At 41.8% G+C, this 16,007-nt stretch overlaps 1 protein-coding gene across 1 annotated transcript in view; it reads right to left on the reverse strand.

The window, feature by feature from the left end:
* LOC108548828 (kinesin-like protein KIN-7I) overlaps positions 1–16,007 on the reverse strand; it is a 43,114-nt gene that overhangs the window by 6,721 nt on the left and 20,386 nt on the right. The window contains exons 4-7 of the mRNA XM_017901950.1: positions 7,798–7,904; positions 6,718–6,995; positions 5,267–5,444; positions 696–865 (exon numbers count right to left, since the gene is read on the reverse strand). Of these exons, the coding sequence (XP_017757439.1) occupies positions 696–865; positions 5,267–5,444; positions 6,718–6,995; positions 7,798–7,904 (733 nt within the window). The remainder of the gene's footprint in view (positions 1–695; positions 866–5,266; positions 5,445–6,717; positions 6,996–7,797; positions 7,905–16,007) is intronic.

The following is a 16,007-nucleotide window of genomic DNA, read 5'->3' on the forward strand; positions in this document are numbered from 1 at the left end:
CCAATTCGGGGAAAATTGTTTGTTCGTATGATTGATGCACACTTCCTTTTGTGCAGTTCGTTTTTCATCTGTGCACGTCACGCAGATAAACATGCGTTAGCAAAATAGAGGATCAGCTTCGACCAGCATCAACGCATTCGCAATTGCATCCGTCATTTTCTACCTGGCTTTCGACCATGCGAATTCGCGTCGTTTCTAATTTTCTTTCTAATTTTCACGCACCGGAATAATTTTCACGTCGCTCATAGTTTTCTTTCGAATTTTCACCCACGCCAATTCCACGCCATTTGCGATTATCTTCCTGATTTTTTCACCGACGTGAATTCGCGTCATTCGTTATTTTCTTTCGAATTTTCACGTATGGAAATTCGCGTCGTTCGTGGTTTTCTTTCGGATTTTCACCGACGTGAATTCACGTGATTCGTGATTTTCTCCTTGATTTCTAACCGACGTGAATTCACGTCATTTACAGTCTATATAATTTCTTATAAACGTTTAAGATATCGCAACTCTTTGAACGATTATGCCGTCTACATATACGTCCCGATAAAAACAAGTTCACGACATGCATAAAACGAACGACATATATAAATTTCTTGTATTTTATTCCCGAGTCACATCCACTCGTAAAACCTGGCTAGTATTCCCGCGAAGAGCCTGTATATTAATTGACCCAGGCAACAAACTCGACTTGCCTTTTCCAGTAGCATAGACCTGAGCCTGGCCACCTCAGCCCTCAGCTCGCGGATGATCCTCGCCACGGGATCCTCGTTGACCACCGGCCGATTGACCACGCTCTGTGCCCTTTGCGCGAATCGCAGCGTGTGCGCCGTCTCGTTGTAGCTTCCGCTCGCTGGTGAGATCGCTGAAAACGGACCAGGTGATAAAACTTCCAATCCTCTAACCTTATCCTCTTCAACCCTCTCCCTTGCAATTAATCGCGGCAACTAGTCGCGGGTCAAAATACCGATATTATATTATATTCCGATATCTTACGATTCGCAAACGCGATCAATCGATCCTCCGAATCACCGAAATCGACCAGAATCGACCGGATAAATTTATTTCCCGGGGGACCAACTTCCGAAAATTTGCAATTGCGTTTTTTCGTCGCGCGAAGCAGTCAAATTTACATTTTTCCGTCACGTGAAGCAGTCAAATTTCCATTTCTTCGTCGCACGAAGCAGTCAAATTTCTATTATTCCGCCGCGCGAAGTAATCAAATTACCATTTTTTGTCGCGTGAAGTAGTCAAATTTGCCTTTTTCCGCCACGTGAAGTAGTCAAATTTTCTTTTTTCCGCCGCGTGAAGTAGTCAAGTTTTCTCTTTTTCGCCGCATGAAGTAGTCACATTTTTCTTTTTCCGCCGCGTGGAGTAGTCAAATTTTCCTTTTTCCGGCGGGTGAAGTAGTCAAATTTTCCTTTTTTCGCCGCGGAAAGTAGTCAAATTTTCTTTTTTCCGTCGCGGGAAGTAGTCAATTTTTCATTTTTTTGTCACGAAAAGCAGTCAAATTTCCATTTTTTTGTAACGCAAAGCAGTCAAATTTTCCTTTTTCTACCACGCGAAGTAATAAAATTTCCATTTTTTTCGTCACGCGAAGCAGTCAGATTTCCATGTTTTTCATCGCGCGAAGCATTCAAATTTTCCTTTTTCCGTCGCGCGAAACAGGTGTTCGGCAAAATGAAGAACGTCGCGTTACTAAAAACGCACAGAATTCTAATTCGATCGGTTGCTATGATAGAAAAAGCAGTCTATCGGCCCGTACACGCGGTTAACCATTAATATAGACACTGAATATTAATCGTCGCGACCACCACCAGCCCGATAATAAGCCCGAATGCTATTAGTAATTCAATTGAACGTCGATGATCATCGGTTTGGAATATTTCGCCGCGATTAATTATATGCATCGCGGCCGGTCTGCGAATATTTGCCGATTCTTCCGTTTACGTGCGCGCTAATTAGCCGATCGTTTTTCCATCTGGATTCTACCGATTATCCCCAGGTCTGATGCATTAGATAATTTCCACGTATCCCGGGGAACAATTTCAAGGCTTCTTGTCTATCGTTTCGCCGAATAAATTCACGTTGGTTCGCTTCAGCGAAGAAGCACTATAGTTTCGGCGAAGGGCGGGTCGAATATCATGGTGGAACGAAATAACGCTGGACGAACAGTGGAATCGGCTGGTCGGGTGCACTTGTCATGTATGAAAATACAAAAAGCGGAAAAAATATACATGTACATATATATGTATACACGAGAAAGAAATTTTTTTCTGCACATCGATAAACTGAAAATTGCGGAGCGAAAAACATTTTTCAATTGGATGCAATCGAATCACGGAAATGTTTGACGAGATAAAAAGCTGACCTGTGACAAGGCAATATTCGCGTTCGATTCGATGAGTAGAGTATTTTGTTATGAAAAAAATCCAAAGATTTTTCCAGCGTTCGACGTGACCGGCGAATCTACGTCCTGGACACGTCCATTTCCCGCTGGCTCGTTCTGCCCTAATATACGACTCGCCCTTTGTACGGATGCCCACGCGAACAGAGTTTTCCATTTTGTACAGTAATTTCTCTACGTGCCACGTCTAACTACGTTCAAATTCTACAAGATTTACGGTCGACCTATTTACCAGAGTTACTACCAAACTTCGTTCTCCGACCAACGAACGGATATACCGATTTCGTTGCTGCCGGCGCTACCAAATAAGATTTATCGCCAGCGTTCTCCAAAACGGAAAACTGATCGAAACTACGGTGAAATTGTGCCGTGATTAGCTGTACATTTATATGTATACGTACATCAGGGATGTCCCTGAAAGATACGCAGAAGGGGCCACCTGGAGATTCCTTATGAAAATTCTGCAAAAATGTAGCATTCCTTCGTTCTCGGAATTTGAAAATTCGTCTTGTCTGCTGTACGAGTAGAATTTCGCGTGTAACAAGGATGGTAGTTTCGACAATTCTGTAGCAGAAATAATAAAATCTTGGTAAAATATTTTTTCCCGGGTTTCCCTCGAATCTGATTACTTATTCATGCTGCATGAATATCGTTTATTAACGTGATAGGCGATACGCGGTTGCTCGACCGTATTTATCGTTGGTCGTGAATGCATATGTACAAAGCGAATTTTGGAATTCGATTTTCCGAAAAAATTAGTCACCAGTGGAAAAAGTTATTGCAGGCGTGCTATATTTTTCTCGCAGAATTTTGTATGAGGAATCGGCTGGTAGCTGCTCGTGCGTAATTCGCAGGGACACCCTGTGTATATGGTGTATACATGGTGTTCAGACAGTAGGGTCCAAAATTCTAGGGACTTACAGCACTCACGGGGAGACTTAAGAAATGTGTAATTAACATAGGATCTATAATTAATCCTTTCGATATGGAATCCGACTTTTATTATTCACGAATATTTAGTATAGTGAATAGGAAATCGCCTGATTACATTTTTTCGATTATACCGTACAATGTAATCGAATGCACAGGTTAATCGACGTACTTTTATTTCGTAAACTGTACAACCGTTTTGCCTCCGATTCGATCAATTGCAATAATATAAACTGGTAATATACATATAAAATTAAATAACAGCGATTCTTTATAAATTACATTCAGTTACGGATAATTATAATAATTAAAACGGAGAATGAATCTGATCGAATAAGTGGTTCAACAATTGCGATTGTAATTAATTTAACATCCTTAATCGACAGTTTCTCAGTAACATATTGAGGGGTAACATAAATAGGGAAATTAACCACTTGCGCTAGAAAGACGTGCCACGCACGTCGAGATGCTTTTGTTCCAAAATCGTCAGCAACGTGTACACCACGTCGATAGGCGTTTAGCGCAGAAATAAAAATGACGTGGGCTGCACGTCGGCTAACAACTAGATCGTTCATTTCTCAAGCTGCAGTTCCAGAGTGCATGGAGTCGCATAATGTCATCGATATCTTGGAAATATTTCAGAATCGATACAGTATCTCGCGGCGTCAATGTGACACCTTGCAGCGTGTTATACTGTAGCGCACGGCATCGCAACCGTGAGTTTATTGGTAGCGCACGTGGTTAATTTAATCCAAACTTGGAATCCTTTCAATTTCTTCTTAAGAAAAATGAAAAATAAAAAGCTACTTAAAAATAGATTTTCATGACATGTTGCGTTAGTGCTTATGGGGTCTACAATTGAATGTGTGTACTTTGACAGAAAATATATTATTACAAAGGAAATTTGTAGCACAGTTGCTTCTGTGAACAAATCTTTCATCGAGACTGACAGTGTACATGTATAATAAAAGTCGATTGCACGTGGAAGGGATTGATCGTAAGATCTATGTTAATTAGACTCTAATGATTACTCTTCTCGATGAACGCTGCAACCCCTCGAATTTTCGGAGCCGTGTTGTCCGAAACACCCTGTAGACGCGTTACAGAGTTCTATCTACGAGGCATCTACGCGTTAAAGTTGTTGCGTTTCGCACCGTTTCAGAGGACGTTCGACGTCGGCCAACGGTGTTGAAACGTTGAGAGAGCAGTGCGGAACTGCGACTTGGACGAGCTTAAAGGATTCCGTATTTACCGATTCCCGTCACTACGCTTTCGCGCCGGTTATCGAATTTTAATCTCCGCGCCTTAGCTCGCCTGGAAAAGCATTTAAACCAATTACCATCCGGGCCGGGTCTGGGCTCCAGTATCGCGGGTATAATTGCATGAATCAGAGGCTCGCGATAATAATTCTCCTCTGGCAATTAACTGGAATTTATGGAAAGCTGCGAGTTAAGCAGGAAGAGAGAGGGAAGGGGTGCGGTGGACGGAGACAGGAGGAGGCTAGGGACAGATCGGTAAGCGACGGCCATTTTCTTTTTTTCGTCGCGTCCCGGAAGCTGAGTCATCTTGCCAAATTAAATATCGCGATCCTGGGGTGATCGGGCCTCGGGAACAGGAGCGAAACGGAGCAGTAGCCACGTTTCGAATGGAACGGGACGAGATCTGGAGGAGCGAATCTGGAACGAACGTATAAACGGATTAGCGACGAATCAGAGTGAAAAGAAAGCTGCTCGTTGAACGTGTAAATCATCGTTTAAGTGGATACACCGAGGTGGCGTCTAGTAAAAATAAATGCGACGAGCCGGGGGTGAAAAAGGGGGTGAAGAAGGCCGGAGGAAGCGGAGAGGAGGTACAAGAAGAGGCGAGGCGAGGGAAGGGTGAGGGAGAAGTGAGAGCAGAAGAAGGGAAGATCAAAGAGAAGACACTTACTGGCGAGCATAATGGTAGTGGCATTTCCGCCAAGTGCGTCCTTCAACAGCCAAGTAAGCGAAGAATCTCTATAAGGGATGAACCTCCTGCCCGGACCACTTCCGGTCGTACCTCTCTCCGCAAGGGCTGATATTACGTTCCCTAGAGCCACTAGACTCTTGTTTATATTCGCGCCCTCCTGCAAAGATACGTGTCAGACAAAGATTTTTCTTTTTTATTTCATCTTTATTTCGTGTCTTGCTTCGCTCCTAATCGATGCGATCTGGTATCGCAAGTAGGCGATTGATCAGAGATCTAGGGACATCCTAGGGTCCCGAAATTTAATTGAGCCTCGAAATGGGATTAATACGCAAGAAGTTCTGCAAAGATTTTTCTTTTGATTTTGTCTTTGTTTCATTTCTTGCTTCGTTCCTAGTTTACACGATCTGGTATCATGATTAGGTAATCCATCAGAGATCTAGGGGCACCCAAGGGCTCCGAAAGTTAATTGGACCTTAAAATGAGATTAATATGCAAAAAGTTAATTTTTTCAAAAGGAAAAGTATCGACTTATATATGAGCATTTGTATTTTATATAAGTAATTCCAAATTCATTTAATTTTGAAAATTTCGTTCCAGGTTCCCATGTAAAGTTTTATTTAATTTCGAAAGTCTACGCCATCCTGCTTAATTATTTTTAAGCAACGAGTATACTCGAGGAAAACAAGGCAAGTTCGCCATGCTATGAAATTGATAGGAATTAGGGCAAAATGAAAACTGTCTAGTTACATTTTGAAAAATTTGTTAACGTCATTCGTTGAATTTAAAATTCCTTCTATTGGCAATCAAAAGAATCTTAGAAATTAAAAATATACTTGTATTAACCCTTTGCACTCGAGAGGCGCCCTTCAGTCGCCATTTGCCATTGATATATTAATTAATATATCAAATTTAAGATAATGTAACGTTGTGCAAGGTATGGAAATCGAACAATTCTACATATTAATTATTATACAATTTCTTACTTATTGCTGAAAAAATATCGTCAGCTTTATAGCAGAAAATCTTTGAACTCCTACTCATCTTTAGCCAAAAAATCCTCGAGTGCAAAGGGTTATATAATCTGACATAATTATTCCAAAACCTGTTAAAATTGCAAATATTCTCAATTTCAATTTCACCTATATTCTACCTTAAACAGCGAAAGCAAATTATTTCTTCTCCATGACGAATATACTCGTCGTTGAACGAAAGATTGTCACTCTTCGTGACTCGTTAATTTACTCCCGTGACAAACGAATAGAACGCGACAAAGATTTCACAGAGTGCAGACAGGGCGAGCACGTATTCCATGCTCGTTGGGGAAGGAAATTCGCCGATCACGTAGCTTTTCGATTTCAACCTGCTCGAAAAGGTTTATCGATCAGGCTGTTGGTTGGAGCCAACGTTATTATTTTTAGGAAGTGACTCACCTTCAGTCGATGAACGCCGCTGCACGTGGCCGCGCTCTCGCTGCCCGCCAGATCGACCAGTCGCAATTTGCTGCCACCGCGTGGCAAGATCTCCTTCCTCCTCGAGGAGACGCCGTTCCCGACGCCCTGCGACGCCTCCGCGACGCCGATCGTCAACAGAGCGTGACTGCGGCTGCTGCACGAGTTCTGCAACGTCGACGCTGTCTTCCGGGCCTTCGTGCCCTCCTCCACGTAGGACATCAACGATTCCAGGGTACGGACTAGATGATGGGTCAGACCTGGCACCGAAATGGGAAGAATAACCAAAAATTTTCCAAATTGTCAGAGATAATTAAGAAAGTTAACGAAAGATTATATGATCAAATGAAACGAATAGGATGGAGAAAAATCTTGTTGACGTTGACACGTTGACAGGGAAAATCATGGTCGATAAAAATGCGTGACAAGAGAGAACAGAAACGTTTACAGTGTCACAAGTGTAATCAATATTAGAATAATCAGAATAATTAATAAATAGACAAGATCAGCAAAATATCGTTATAATCGATGATCATTAATGTAATCAATATTAGAATAATCAGAATAATTAATAAATAAACAAGACCAGGAAAATACCGTTGCAATCGACGTGCTAGTGATCACAGGGAATAAACCAGGTAATTGGTCAGACCTGTCCGAGGATAGGTAATTAAGGGTAATTAAAAATTTAGAAATTTGGAAATTTGCAAACAACGAATAAAAACATTTAGAGATGATGAAAAATTCGGTATTTAAAGAATAAGAAATTTCGAAAAATTAAAATATGGATAGAACTGAGTGGGATCTTCCCATCAACGATCTCGGGATAAACCTAATCTATTACAAAAGAGGATAGTCGAGTAAAAATTTTGAAATTCATGAACAATTAAGAGGCACTTTTAAGAGTGACGAGGAATGCGATATTTAAGGAATATTTCGAGGAAAATTGGTGGAGAATTGGAACGAAACGAATAGAATGGGGGTCTCAAAGCTGACGATTATTTTAGCTAACAATTATATCGAAATTGCAGAATTTCGAAGCGAATGTTCGATTGCCGGTACCTTGAACATAAGGGCCCAGTCGAGGATGCTCGCGAACTCTCAATCCGCCTGTGCTCGAGGACGGCTTCAAAAGATCTCTCACCCTCTCGTTGTATATCTCCAAGTAACTGAAACAGAATTCAACCAGCGTTACGCTCCAACTATCGTATTTGATTGATTGCATCCATTCCACGACGCCACTGATGGATTCTCCTTCAACGTTAGAACCAATCGATTCGCAACGATTTTACACGTTCACCTTTCCAAGTCAGCATTTAACTCTGAAACATCCTGCGGAATTCCAGCTCTTAAATTCCTATCTTCCCTCTAAGCAGCACGAAGCACCATACATCACCGAATCTTCGTTTTACGTTCGAAAAATACCTTTCTCGTTTCCACGCGTTCTTTCCATGCTTCGGTTCCCTGCAAGACCACGCCACGAGGGGTGTAATTTTTCGTCCGTGCAACGAGCGAGAGCTTAATTAATTGGAACAATACGAAGAGACGAATACGTTTCGCGATATCGACGGGAGATCTACACGTGACCCATGTCAGTTGAGGTACAACAGTGGAACAGACCTTCTGCCTTTACCACCAAAGCGATCTACACCAACAAGCCTCTCGAAAGTCCTCTCCTAACTATCCCATCCATACAAATAGGTCCTCTGACCTGGTCTCCGCTCTCCTCGTAGCCTCTCCGCCATTCTCCACCTGCCAACAATCTTCACCAATTCCCAAACTGACTCAGGATCCTTTCTTTCTTCTCTCTCTCTCTTTCACTCTTTTCCTCCTCGCCATTCCGGAACCGTATCAGCAAACTGGCCAAGTCTCATTTGTCCCTCGGATCGTAACAATTCCAATGACGTATCGCAAACGACCTGTTTACCCTACTGAGGAAAATCCATGAAAAGAGCGAATCACGATTAACCAGCGAATAATTGCGCATGGTCGACGACGATGTATCGCGTTAGCCATAGATATTCAACAAGTAACCAGCGGTGTAATCGCGAGTGACCCGCACGCGACACACGCCGAATATCAAAGAGACAAACGCCACACAACAAGCTCGATAATACGATTCACCGAACTGTGCACGTGAATATTCATCGGCCGTCTAAACAATACGATTTCGCTGCGCAGGGTGTCGTTGGGGTACGGACGTTTATGCCAGCGCGACGCATACTTTTCGTCGGACCTGCGCTTGCAACCGGGACACCGCAAGCTCCCGGATCCTCTTAACGTCATTATCTGCTCCACTGTGCTCGTGAAACGTCCGCACGTGCCATCGTAAATCCGCTTAACAGCGATCGGAGTTTCAGTAACACTTCCCTCTTGGATCCCCCTTCGTTCCTCTCTTTATATCTACCTTTCCGCTCTTCGACAGTGCTCCTGGAGCTGACCTGTTCATCGAGTCGCTTGGTTCCTAGACTCTCGTGGCCCCGAAAGACGCAGAAAGTTTAGAAGAAGAGTAAGAGGAGTAAAAAGACGTGGATTGGTTGGATGATAGGAATGGGGATACCAGCGTTCCGAAATGTCTGATCAAAATAACGTATTATTGAAGCCACCTCTGAGTTTGGTGGAGCTATCGTAAGTTTGGTCGATGGAAGAGACGAAGACACCTGGGATAGGGGACTAGTTAATTAAGTGTGTTTATGCTAATGTTCCTAAAGATACCTCTAGCAGAGACTAGAGCTGTGATGAAGCTGGCTTGAGTTTGGTCAATGGAAGAGATGAAGGACATGGAGAGTCTAGAAGGAAACGGAAGATGCTGGAATATTGGATTAGTTAGCTGATCGAAGCCTGTCTGGTATATACCAAGGTGCATTGCATTTCTAACAGACACATCTCTGATGAAGCTACCCTAATTTCTGTCAATGGAAGCCACGAAAGGCACGAAGAATTCGAAATGAGACAAAGTAGACGATGAATCACTCAGATACTCGAAGTTCATCCTGTGAATATCGATACCGATACCAAAATTCCAAACACCTCCTATCTAAGACATTAGTACAGCTTTGACAGACATGTCTTTGGTGAATCTTGAAGCTATCTTGATTTTGGCCAACGGAAGCCACGAAAGGCACGAAAAATTCGGAACAAGATGAAGGAAACGATGAATTGATTAACTAATCGGTACCAAAATTCCTAACCTTTCTTATCCAAATCTTGTAAAAAGATCCAAACAGCTGCCGTAGACATATCTCTGATGAAGTTACCCTAGCTTTGACTAACGGAAGCCAGGAAAGACATGAAGAATTCACAACAAGACAAAAGAAACGATGGATCGACTAATCGATACCAAAATTCTTAACCTTTCCCATCCAAAGACCCAAACAGCTGTCATAGACACATCTCTGATGAAGCTACCCTAGAGCTTTGACCAACGGAAGCGACGAAAAGTACGAAGAACTCGGAACGAGACAAAGAAAACGATAAATCGATCAACCAATCGGAAACTATCCAATCTGTCGATAGCAAAATTCCAGACACCTCTCATAGACACATCTCTGCTAGAGCTATCCGTGACATCGTGAAACGTCGAAACACGTTTCCAGGGGACCACGACATCGGCCGAGTTGCCAACCGAGTTGGTCAAAGCGTCCACGTCCAAAAATCAACGGACAGGCCGTTTGAAAAATTGAAACTGCTTCGAATTTCCGTCGGAAGTACCTGGAACTCCCGTCGCTACTCTGGCCTAAAGGATTCCCGTACTTTTGACGTCACGTACCTCATCCGCAGACCACGGACCGGGCGCGGGATTGAACAGAGAGTAAATAGAGTCGTCAGTGGTCTGGCTCCTGGCCGATGCAAGTATTCAGGGATACTTGGGCACCTGTGAATACCCTTCGTGGCCCCTTCGTGCACGTATGAATGAGCGCGAGGGCGCCACTGTGCGGCCGTGCTGGCGAACGCGTTTCCGGAAATTAGAAAATCGAACGGAGTACAGGAATCAGCCAGCCGTTCACACCGCTTTCCTTGACCCCAAAAACCGTTCCACGAAGCTTTTCACGCCGCGTTCGCACGCGTGGAAGATGAGGAACGGCGAGGAGCAACAAGAGGTGCATCTAATTTTACCGGCATCTTCTCCTACTTTCGCGGTTCACACGATCGTGCTTGCGGCGCTTGGATCGTATGAATTGATTAACTAATCGGTACCAAAATTCCTAACCTTTCTTATCCAAATCTTGTAAAAAGATCCAAACAGCTGCCGTAGACATATCTCTGATGAAGTTACCCTAGCTTTGACTAACGGAAGCCAGGAAAGACATGAAGAATTCACAACAAGACAAAAGAAACGATGGATCGACTAATCGATACCAAAATTCTTAACCTTTCCCATCCAAAGACCCAAACAGCTGTCATAGACACATCTCTGATGAAGCTACCCTAGAGCTTTGACCAACGGAAGCGACGAAAAGTACGAAGAACTCGGAACGAGACAAAGAAAACGATAAATCGATCAACCAATCGGAAACTATCCAATCTGTCGATAGCAAAATTCCAGACACCTCTCATAGACACATCTCTGCTAGAGCTATCCGTGACATCGTGAAACGTCGAAACACGTTTCCAGGGGACCACGACATCGGCCGAGTTGCCAACCGAGTTGGTCAAAGCGTCCACGTCCAAAAATCAACGGACAGGCCGTTTGAAAAATTGAAACTGCTTCGAATTTCCGTCGGAAGTACCTGGAACTCCCGTCGCTACTCTGGCCTAAAGGATTCCCGTACTTTTGACGTCACGTACCTCATCCGCAGACCACGGACCGGGCGCGGGATTGAACAGAGAGTAAATAGAGTCGTCAGTGGTCTGGCTCCTGGCCGATGCAAGTATTCAGGGATACTTGGGCACCTGTGAATACCCTTCGTGGCCCCTTCGTGCACGTATGAATGAGCGCGAGGGCGCCACTGTGCGGCCGTGCTGGCGAACGCGTTTCCGGAAATTAGAAAATCGAACGGAGTACAGGAATCAGCCAGCCGTTCACACCGCTTTCCTTGACCCCAAAAACCGTTCCACGAAGCTTTTCACGCCGCGTTCGCACGCGTGGAAGATGAGGAACGGCGAGGAGCAACAAGAGGTGCATCTAATTTTACCGGCATCTTCTCCTACTTTCGCGGTTCACACGATCGTGCTTGCGGCGCTTGGATCGTGTGCTCGTGTACATTAGTTTCCTTCGTTCCCGTTCCAAGCTATCGTGATTACGATTGCGGCTATTTTTAGATTCGTTATTACCTTTCTCTTTACTCCCCTTTCCTTTTTATTCTTCATTTTTCAAGTTTCAATTTTTGGATTCTGCAATGTTCCTCGATTTCGGTATAATTCTTGGTCAGTTTGTCGGATGGATAGTAATTCTAAAGATTTTTCGCACGATATACCAAGCGAAATGACGCTAAATGAATACTTAATGACGATTTTAGTAAATCGAAGGTGTAAAGTTATGGCAATGTTATGTAATCGATTAGGTGAAGTGTAAATATTCCGACCTTTTACATTTTAGTACTAGAAAGATAAAAATAATGATTATTCCTGGATTCGTTAGTATGCTTTACTTTATTTTTCTTCCTTTTTTCTTTTTTCTTAATTTCTCGAGTTTCTACTCTGATTGCCCAGCTGCTTTTTACGAGAATCAACCATACGGTTGAGTATAGTGGATTCGGAGGATGTAGCGAGGTTATAAAATCAGTCGAACGTAAAAATACAAATGTTTCAACTTCCGGAGCAGAAACTTGAGATATTTTGGAGAGATAAAGAACTCGAGCATCAATCAATGCCGTACGATATCGACCTGAAACAGGTTCTTCCCTTACTCTACGAATATTGCTGTATTTTCGAAAATTCAAACTGCTTCGAAGCGTTCGAAACATTTATAATTTAGATTTGTAATTTCAATAACTTAAATTATCTTTCAATAGTCCGAAACAGAATTTAGCTTTAATAAATTCCCGGGGTTGAAATTTTATAGTATTATAATATCCCCCAAAATGTCTCCAACGAAAATTACCCCTTTTCTTAGGCAAAATAAAATTCTGGAATAAAAAATATACCATTCCATTTAAAAAATTAGCTTTGACCTTCGTATATCTTTAACACCATCACAAAATAATTTTCACGTGTCATGTGATCCTCGGAACCAAACAATTTTTGCCTCAAACTACCCTTCTGTTCTATCTATTTTGTATATTATATACTATTTATTATAGTATCATGCTATTTTATAGTAAACGTTAGATACATAGTCACCCGAATACCACATATACTGTTCTAAGCACGGACATCATGAACGGTGCCATTTTGGTACCACTCGTGGTCTCAGCCAGATACCATAATTCGCGACCCCGTTTCATCCCTCTGCCCGACTATACATTTTACCAGCTCGTTAAAAAATTCATAAAGAATAAAAACGCACAAATTTATGTAGCGCTCTGATGCTTCACCGACCTACAAATTAAAATTTATTTTCTACGTATGCCAGATATGCCAGTCATTTCTACGTATCATGTCTGACGCACGTGCAAAATGCACGCGAGGGATTGAACCATTAAGCTGGGCCAATTCTTTCGTTCTACTCGTTCTTCGTCGCATAATTCGAACACCAATCCCTCCTTCAATTTACGAAGCTCCGTCTTAAACTCGGAAAGTTCGCAACACGGGGTTGCTGCGACGAGGTAACTATTCAATTCAATACCGAGCAGCGATCGGGTCCTCGAGTTATTTGCATCCACGATCGCGAAATTCGCGGCAGCGGTGAGGAGAAAATGCACCTCGGCCTTAAAAGAGCAACCGGCAGCTTTGTAAACTCGCCTGTTTTTATCGGCATCCACGACTGCCGCGTGGCCCGAGCAGAATCGCGAAAAAGCTATTTAAAGTTTCGCCAAGATAACCTGCTACCTTTGTCCGTCGAAGGTTCAACCCGTGATCTGTTGCACCCTGTTTCCTCCTAAACGTGTTTATCTCCGAAATAATTCTGGTCGAACTCGACGCTCACGAAGTAGAATATTTGTCCAAGCAGTTTTCCGTTTAGCGATATTCTTATCTGAGACTTGGTTATAATAAAATTTATTAATATTGGGATTGGTATAGTGAATACATTAACTAACAAGAATTCGAATTTAATTGGGATACTTCTCATGGCATGGAATGACTGAAAATTATTCGTGTTATAATTCTTATTGATCGTGAAAGAGTAAGAAGCTCCAAAGACACGTATCCCCTATTTTGATCTATAGATCACGTGTATTCATTTACGTGCAATATAATTATTTCTACGTGCCTACATTTTCCATGTTAAAAAGCTATATTTTGTAAAAATAATTTGACTCTAATCCTCTGGGTTTTCGAGGTATTCAAAGAAATATGCGTTCAACCCTGTCGAGGGCTGATTTCACCTCTTTAGTATGAATGGTGACTGATAAAAAAAGTGTTAAATATTTTTTTGAGAACTATCTCTCACATAAATTTCATCAAAATTGGTGTATACTGGTTGAATATAATTCCTTGCAAAAGGGAAATAAGCAGAAGTGAATAGGTTATTGCTTTTCTATCTTAATGGAATTATTATAGTGAAGGGAAAAGGTCCTTATGTTATATCCTACAATCCTTAGCCCTGTGTCACTGCCTAACCTGTCACTAGGATTCCTAGACAAGTGACATGTCTAGTATTTGTGTCAATCGTTGCTCTCCAACAGTATCACACAAGTAGCAACAGATTGGAAGACAAAAACGCGTTAATTAGGCTAAAATACGTGAAAATTTTGGCAGCAAACAGCTTACATTTGGCTGCCCGAGGAAATTAGGATCCTTCAGCGAGATACGATAGGTCAAAGTGATGCACCAACTATTCTGCATTAGAATTACACACGGATGACTCAGATCTAAGCGTACTAAATTTACTCTTGTCCGAGGGTATTCTAATCCCCGATGGCAAGAAGTTAAATCAAAGAGCACGAGGCTAAATCGAAGAGGTATTCCTATTCTCAAGGAATCTCTTCCTTTTTGGCCTCCAAGGAATGATCGACGTGTTAGGATATATCAGGAAACACCTGGATCTCTGATCTAACAACTTGTATCCATATAATATAATCATTAATGAGAAAAATATATTTTTCGGGATCTTTTTTCAATAAAAATTTGATTTTGGACATGATTAGATATTAATAGTACAGTTTCCAATTTTAAACACGCCAATCTTCACGTTCAGACTTCTATGATTGAGTAGATACAGTATAGTCAAAGGGTACTCCAATGGAATATAATTACTCTCTAAAAATATATTTTTCGGGATCGTTTTTCAATAAAAATTTGATTTTGGACATGATTAGATATTAATAGTACAGTTTCCAATTTTAAACACGCAATTCTTCACATTCAGAATTCTATGGTTGACTAGGTACAGTATAATCAGAGGGTACTACAATGGGATGTAATTACTCTCTAAAAATATATTTTTCGGGATCGTTTTTCAATAAAAATTTGATTTTGGACATGATTAGATATTAATAGTACAGTTTCCAATTTTAAACACGCCAATCTTCACATTCAGAATTCTCTGGTTGAGTAAGTACAGTATAGTCAGAGGGTACTACAATGGGATGTAATTATCCTCTAGTGATGTAATTATAACGATGAAGGAATGAGATTTTCAGGCTCAATCGTGAAATTCTTTTGCATCGTCAGAGCGATATCTCAAAAGATGCGAAATTGTGTCGCTTTTCAAGGGAAGTATGGTGCAGTGAGTGCTATCCAGGCTGCAGGATCATGCGCCTGTGACAGAGATCGAGTTTCAATTTTCGACAAAAGCAGATGAAGTCTTATCTGCTTGCATCGCAGATGCTTCTGCATGATACCTGCAAACCGTGATAGAATATGTCTGCCTGTATATCGCAACACGTTTTTCCTCGTTCTTTTAATCTTTTGTACTATTGTAGAATTTTCCAATCCAATCTGTTAGCTTCTCCAACGCAATTTGTCATTGGAAAGCTTCTTAAAATCAGAGAGATAATGTACTTCGAGAGGAAAAATGATTATGTATGTTTGCAAATTCATGTGTACGTTGATATTCTTTTATTTGTCGTATTTATCAAATAAAATGAAACCAAATAATCGCGGAATTATCACTGTCTGCCTAATGGCACTAATGGAGTGCAAAAGGTTAACTGTTTACATATTTGCGGATCGTTAAAATGTAATTAGCTCTCTGCTCGAGCATTGTGGTCTTATTGTTGAAAATATTT

Source organism: Eufriesea mexicana, unplaced genomic scaffold (assembly GCF_001483705.2).
Source record: "Eufriesea mexicana isolate 0111107269 unplaced genomic scaffold, ASM148370v2 scaffold1653, whole genome shotgun sequence".
NCBI classification, from domain to species: domain Eukaryota; kingdom Metazoa; phylum Arthropoda; class Insecta; order Hymenoptera; family Apidae; genus Eufriesea; species Eufriesea mexicana.